General features: G+C 45.8%; 1 protein-coding gene across 1 annotated transcript; it reads right to left on the bottom strand.

The window, feature by feature from the left end:
- Window positions 1-2687: 2687 nt before the first annotated feature.
- Window positions 2688-4830, bottom strand: LOC140392010 (mid1-interacting protein 1-B-like). The gene has a single exon (XM_072477150.1). It carries the CDS (start codon window positions 4733-4735, stop codon window positions 4322-4324), a length of 414 nt encoding a protein of 137 aa, XP_072333251.1. The 5' UTR covers window positions 4736-4830; the 3' UTR covers window positions 2688-4321.
- Window positions 4831-7270: the final 2440 nt, after the last annotated feature.

Genomic DNA, 7270 nt, shown 5'->3' with positions numbered 1-7270 from the left:
CAAAGATGTGCAGGTTAGGTGGATTGGCCGTGATAAATTGCCCTTGGTGTCCAAAATTGCCCTTAGTGTTAGGTGGGGTTACTGGGTTATGGGGATGGGGTGGAGGTGTTGACCTTGGGTGGGGTGCTCTTTCCAAGAGCCGGTGCAGACTCGATGGGCCGAATGGCCTTCTGCACTGTAAATTCTATGATATACAATTCAAATGTTTGGAAATTAGTTTATATTCATGGTGGCCTAATTGCTTGTTGAGAGTTATCAGACTACATCTTGAATCTTGATATTCCCGCTGCTCTGCTGCCTGGTGTACATCACATGAAGACTGGGCAGCTTTCAGCAAAATCAAAATGCCATACAGCAGTGACAGAAAAGCAAAATGCTGCAGATGCTGAAAATCTGAAATACGACCCGAAAATGCTGGATAAATTCAGCAAGCCTGGCAGCATCTGTGGAGAGAGAATCATTTTGAGCCTGAAGAAGGGTCATATGGACTCGAACATTTTAACTGCTCCTCTCTCCACAGATGCTGCCAAGCCTGCTGAGTTCTTCCAGCATTTTCTGTTTATATATCAGTGATATGTTTATTGCACTGTTACGTGTGCGTCCCCACACCATTCTTAGTTCTCAGGTTCAGGAAAACTGGATCTCTTGACTGCTGAAATTTTCACTGGACTGTGACAGCTACATCCTGGAGCAGTCAGACATGCCCAGCCTCTTTGAGGCCCACCCCAGGATGGCCGGTTGGCTCTTGAGGAATAAAACAACTGACTGGAGGAAAAGAGTGCACAAGCGTCTCTATCCTCACCCCAGTCTGCCAGATGGTTGCAAAAGACAAGACGGAATGCATTTGCAACCATCTTCCAACACGCATTGCTAAATGGATGATCCACCTCGGCCTCTTCCTGAAGTCCTCAGCATCAGAGATGCTGGTGCTCACCAATTTAATTCGCTCCATGTGCTATTAAGAAATGGCTGAAGGAACTGGGGACTGCAAAAGCTGTGGGCCCTGACAATATCCCAACTGTGGCACTGAAGACTTGTGCTGCAGAACTAGCTGCCCCTAGGCAAGCTGTTCCAATTCAGCTGTGACACTGACATCTACCCAACAAAGTGGAATATTGCCCAAGAATGTCCTGTCCACAAAAAGCAGGACAAATTCAACTTAGCCAATTTCAGTCTGCTCTTAATCATCGGCAAAATTATCTTGGTAGCCTCTGGCAGTCAAACTACTCTCTTTAGCTTTTTTTCACCTTCAGTCCATGAGGTTAAATAGTTCTGGGGTGGGACTTGAACCCAGAGTTTCTGGCTCCGAGGCAGGGTCACTACCCACTGCGCCACAAGACCTCACCTCACAGTGTATAAAGCTTTAAATTATCCGTGTTCTGATAAGTTTATGTTTTATACAAATTATACAGCTTTCTTTTTCACAAAACCTCTTTGTATGTATTGCCCTGAAAGATGCTAAATCTGTCATTTCTATAAGGCAGTAACAGAATATGTGTGCTGCTTGTTCAAATTCCCCCTCCTACAAGTGTTGGAATGATATTTTCCAATGAGATTAAGATATTATATCGAATTTTATAAAACAAATCAGGGGGAAACATGCCTAACAGCTATGGAAGTGATAACAAGCCTTTGATGTTCGTGGGACTTTGCTGCAAGCAACTTGACTCGGTGTTTCCTACATTACAACAATGGCCACACTTCTAAAGTACAGTACTCTGTTCCTCTCTTCATAGACATTGCCTTACCTGCTGAGCACTTTCAGTTTTTACTCCGATCGAACTTGGTCAGCAGGAAAGCCCTCCGGACATCCTGAGTTTGTGAATCATGTTGTATAAATGCAAATTTATTTTTCATTAACTCCCTGTTGTCCTTCCTCTGTGCTCGCTTCTTCAAACACTTCTGAGTACCCTACTTCTGCTTGATCTCTCAGCATTCCATTCTCGACATCATAGATTATCATAGAATTTACAGTGCAGAAGGAGGCCATTCGGCCCATCGAGTCTACACCGGCTCTTGGAAAGAGCATCCTACCCAAGGTCAGCACCTCCACCCTATCCCCATAACCCAATAACCCCACCCAACATGAAGGGCAATTTTGGACACTAAGGGCAATTTATCATGGCCAATGCACCTAACCTGCACATCTTTGGACTGTGGGAGGAAACCGGAGCACCCGGAGGAAACCCACGCACACACGGGGAGGATGTGCAGACTCCGCACAGATAGTAACCCAAGCCGGAATCGAACCTGGGACCCTGGAGCTGTGAAGCAATTGTGCTATCCACAATGCTACCGTGCTGCCCATATAATAGATATACTCATCCTCTTATTTCATCAGTAGTAATTATTATATTGAACTATCAATACAAATGTAACATTTGTTAATTTTGAAAGTGTTTTAATTACAAGTAGGGAAGGGAAAAGTATTTTTATTAGCTCAGTCTACCTTTGTGAAGATCCAACTGTTTCAAATTCAGCAGTGGACGGCTTTCAGTCAGTGCTCAGTGGCATCAATTCCCTCCTTAAGAATCCTGAATGTCTTACTGATTCACAGAGTCCTATAGTTACATGTACAATATAACTTACATATGTAACAGTAGCGACACCTTGTGGTCTCATGTTGGTATTTGTGCACTTTTGACATTTATTTCTTCCGGAGATCTGAATTAATACTAAATGCAAAGTTTGGTCCAAATCATGAACTGTTTTATTCCACAATCAGATGAGAAAATGATCAGAGTCACCTAGTACAACTTGTATTCACATAATCATAGAAAGTGAAGAACATGAAATATCCCCACAAGGGTGAATCATACCTTTAAAAGGATAATCCCTTTGCATCATATCCTATAACCAGGATAGAAGCACGGTGCCTGTGTGGTCTCTTGTTTTTACAATCTTTCCCCAAACCAAAATTATCCCTCAACAAAATGTGACTAGCTGACTGTGAAAGACTTTTCGATATCCTGAGGATGTGGAAGGTGTCATATAAATGGAATGTTTTTCTGTTTGCTGTCTATCTGCCTATCTGGATGCCAGCCTGCTTCATAAAAGCCCAATTGTGTTCCTGGTTGTGTGTGTTCTGTTTTTATTTAACCCTATTCTGTGCAAAAAGCATGTCCCTCTCACAGACACCCAGGACAGCTAATGAATTGTTTAGGGTTTAATCTATGTGAAATGCAACTCATGAACACCTTCCAATCGGGTGCCTCTTTCTTTAAAGTCGGAAGAAGGAATGAAGGAGGACGGACTTGCATTATAAAACTCACCTGGCAAGCTCAGGGTGCCCTAGATCTGATTTGGTTTGTTGGCTGAGGGATGAATATTGACCAGTACCCTGGGGAGAACTCCCCTCATCTTTTTTGAAATAGCATCATCGGATCGTTGACAGCCTCATGAGAGGACAGACATGTGCTCCTTTGACGGAGCAGCCAGTGTGTTGGGGAGTCAGCCGAAAATTCAGTGCTCAGGCTCTGGGAGTGAGACCCCAAACCGCAACCCACTGGTATGTTCGACCCACTGAATCACAATGGACACTGGGAGAAGCCCCATTGCCTTAACCCCAGGACGAAATGGACTATTTTTCTCAACTCCTCTCTGGGTAAAAGGGTAAAGAAAAATGCAGCAACTGGACACTGGAAAAGCAGAAAATGCTGGATAAACTCAGCAGGGTGCGGCGGTGGAGAGATACAGAGTTACCGTTTCGGATCGAAAGGCTTTATCCATCATTTTCTGTTTTTGATTCCAGATTTCCAGCATCCACAGTATTTTGCTTTTACCAGAACTAAATGTGCAATTTAAAGGCACGCAGGAGAAAACAACACACATTTTTACAACAATCTATTATTTTGCTTGGGCCGTAAGTGAGAGAAATGGGTGTGGTTCACATTATACCAATCAAGAACAATTAGGAAAACCATTCCAGTTGTAACAGTTGCTGATCACAATATAACTTTCCAAAATGTTTCTGCACGAAGAGAGGTTTCATCAGCAGATTCTAAAGTTTACAATTACATACAGTGCTGAACATTTAGCATTTCTGTCTCTTGACTGGGGAAATTAGTTCAGTTCAAATCTCTTAAAAAGCGTGTGGCGTGTTCATGAATACAAACCCAGAGGTGTATTCTCGATCATTACCCCAGACAAATCCTGCCAGTTGCATGTTTGTGAGGTCCTGGGCTTTGGCCGTCACACGTTTCTGAGCGAAGCAGAAGTTAGTTTACCCAGTTGCCCTGCTTTCGGCTCAGCTTCGTTATTTCAGGCTGTACATCATCAGATTAGCCTTTCTTTACCTCTGTTGCTGCCCTGGGGGTGGAAGTTAGAAAGAGAATCCTATCATGTCCTCGTACCTACTGGTCAGTGTGTTGGCTTTTTTGGTCAGTGTGTTCAACACAGTGCAGAGCCCCCTCACGTGAACGTAGAAAAGTTTCTCTAAATTTGCCTCGTCTTCATTCTCCAGGTCGAGAGCACTGTTGATTTTCCGTTTGAAGTCTTCAAAGGGCAGCAGCCCGCTCTCCACAGTGTCCTTGATGGATTTCAGCAGGATGTAGCATTCATACAAGTTCTGCGAACTGGCCGTGGCATCTTTCGCTTCATCTTGGACCTCCAAAGGGATGTCTTGAAGGAGGCTGGGAAGCATGACTGTCTGCTCCATATTCTTCACCGCTGAAGAATACTTGCTCATGGTGGCAACAAGGAAGTTAGTTTGTTGCTGAGCAATGAGGGACTGCATGATGTTCGCTGTTCGGCGCAGAAGCAGTGATAAGGCTGGATCTGTGCAGCAGTCCTGGAGTCACAGTGGAGCACAGTAAGCTCCCGGGACTTATGTACAGTTCGGAAGTGGTCTGATGTTACTTGAGTTCAGCCTGCTGATCAGGTCAATTCGAAAAGGTCACACGGGCATAGCAAAGTAACAACTGATAGCTGTGTTTAATTTAGATTGTTTTAGGCAGGAAATCATCCAGTAATACTGTAGCAGCTGAGAACAGCCATTGGCTCTGATAAATGATTTGCCTAGTAGTCACATTGACCTATGGATCTGCAACAGTGATTTCACAATGTCATGAGTGTGGTGTGACTGATTGTTGTATCTGATAGGACCCTAGCCAAAGGTTTGAACCAACACAAAGTTGAATATTTAACTGTATTCTGTAGGTCAGCGATATCTTGAGCAAATCTGGTCAGATCTTTCATGTATGCCCGAAGTCCCTGTGTTACGACACGATGCCCTCAAAGCGGCTGTGCTGGGGAAGGCACTGTCACATGCCTCTTCCTGGAATGTGCCCTTAGAAAAAAGGTCTGGAGAGTCATTGTGCTCTCTGGGCTGTTCCCAGGGACACACTCCGAGCCAAATATCAACTGCTGCTGGAGGATCGTCAATTCGGTGAAAGGCACTCTTTCGTCTGTCTCAAACTTTTAAAAAAATTTTAGAGTACCCAATTCATTTTTTCCAATTCAGGGGCAATTTAGCATGGCCAATCCACCTCACATGCACATCTTTGGGTTGTGGGGGCGAAACCCACGCAAACATGGGGAGAATATGCAAACTCCACACTGACAGTGACCCAGAGCCAGGATCGAACCTGGGACCTCGGCGCCGTGAGACTGCAGTGCTAACCCACTGCGCCACCATGCTGCCCTTGGTCTGCCTCAAACCTGTTGGTCTTCCAGCACAGAGAGTTGTCCCCGAGTGAATGTTGTACATTGAGAGGTTCAGGACTATGTTCTCAGGAATGCACTAAATCTTGGCGCAGCTACAGGAAAGGTCCAATTGGGAAAGCCCACCGTCTTTCAGCCACAGTACACCAAGAGGTGGAAACTGTGTTGAACCCCTCGGGCTGAACGGCAGACAGTAAACGTATACAGTAAATATCACATCTATCACAATTATATTGAGGCACCTTAGGGTGCAACATGGTCTATCAAGAAAAGGCAAATTTTGCTGAACTTTCTGTAATCATCATGTTGAAATGTTTGGAATGGTTCTTCAGATATTTTATGAATAAAATATATTTTGGGACAAAAAGCTGGTTTAATGTAAAAAAAAACCATTATCTCGGTAAGTCTCAAATGCTATTTTGGGGTGGGGCTACAGATTAAATAGTAGGATTCAGAGAATGCAAAAATCACCCCAGTACCATCCTTGACTTCTGTTCAAAAGGGCAAATAACCAGAATCTGTGCAGGAGATCTTAAAAATAGGAGTCAAGGCCCCATTCTTAAAAAAACTCTACAGGCTCCATTGTTTTAGCTGGTGTCTTGTGCAGACACATGGAGGAGAAGATAACTTTGCATGGGGTAGTTTGTGCTGTGTTCCAGGTAGAATTTCAATGCCTCCTGAAGCCAACCTATATTTATTTGGTCTGATCTCAAAAGAAAAATCTTCCCCCCCTTTTAGCCTCTCGCTCCCCCTCAGCAGGTCCAGGGGGTGATAAATGACACACATGTCCCGCTACGAGCATCGGCTCATCAGGGGGTGCCCTTCATCAATCGAAAGGGGTTCCACTCTCTGAATGTGCAGTTGGTGTGTGACCACCAGCTACACATCATGCAAGTCTGCATCCGATACGCAGGCATCGTGCACGCGCATACACCCTGGCACACTCGTCGGCTCCCGGCACCTTCGAGGCAGTTCCTCGGGTGAGGGGTTGGCTCTTGGGCGACAATGGTTACCCGCTGAGGTCTTGGCTAATGATGCTTGTCTGTAGGTCCAAGACTGAAGTGGAGACCCATTATAACTATGCCCATGCAGCAACCTGGAGCGTCATTGAGCGATGCATCAGCATCCTCAAGATGCACGCCCGATGCCTGGAGCGCTCCAGTGTGGCTCTCCAATATAGCCCCAGGAGGGTCTCTAACATCGTGCTGGCCTGCTGCGTCCTGCACTACATCGCACAGCAGAGGGGGGGACATGCAGGAGGAGGTTGAAGAATTCCAGGCCTCATCTGATGAGGAGGATAAGGAGGATGGCCAGGAAGAACCATGTATGGAGCTTGGACTGGCACGGCAGACCGCCCAACGTGTGCTCCCGGGCCGGCGCACACGGGACAACCTCGTCACCTCCAGATTTGCCAGCTAAGGGGCCTGGCCTCTGGCAGCTCTGCCATCCTGTCCCACCTCTTCATACTCTTCCCCCTCATCCCTTTCTAAGTGGTGCTCCCTTCCCCATAACTGCTCACATCACCCCCTGTCCCTCCTCCCTTCACTGCACCACCCCTATCCCTCCTCCCTTCACTCCACCCTATCATCCCAGCACCCTCTCCCCCCTC

This window comes from Scyliorhinus torazame, chromosome 15 (assembly GCF_047496885.1).
Source record: "Scyliorhinus torazame isolate Kashiwa2021f chromosome 15, sScyTor2.1, whole genome shotgun sequence".
NCBI lineage: Eukaryota > Metazoa > Chordata > Chondrichthyes > Carcharhiniformes > Scyliorhinidae > Scyliorhinus > Scyliorhinus torazame.
The sequence above is the reverse complement of the archived record's forward strand: the minus strand, read 5'-3'. Positions and strand labels throughout refer to the sequence as shown.

Excerpts from the sequence above, each read along its gene's own strand:
- LOC140392010 (XM_072477150.1), bottom strand. The coding sequence starts at position 4,735 with ATGCAGTCCCTCATTGCTCAGCAACAAACTAACTTCCTTGTTGCCACC.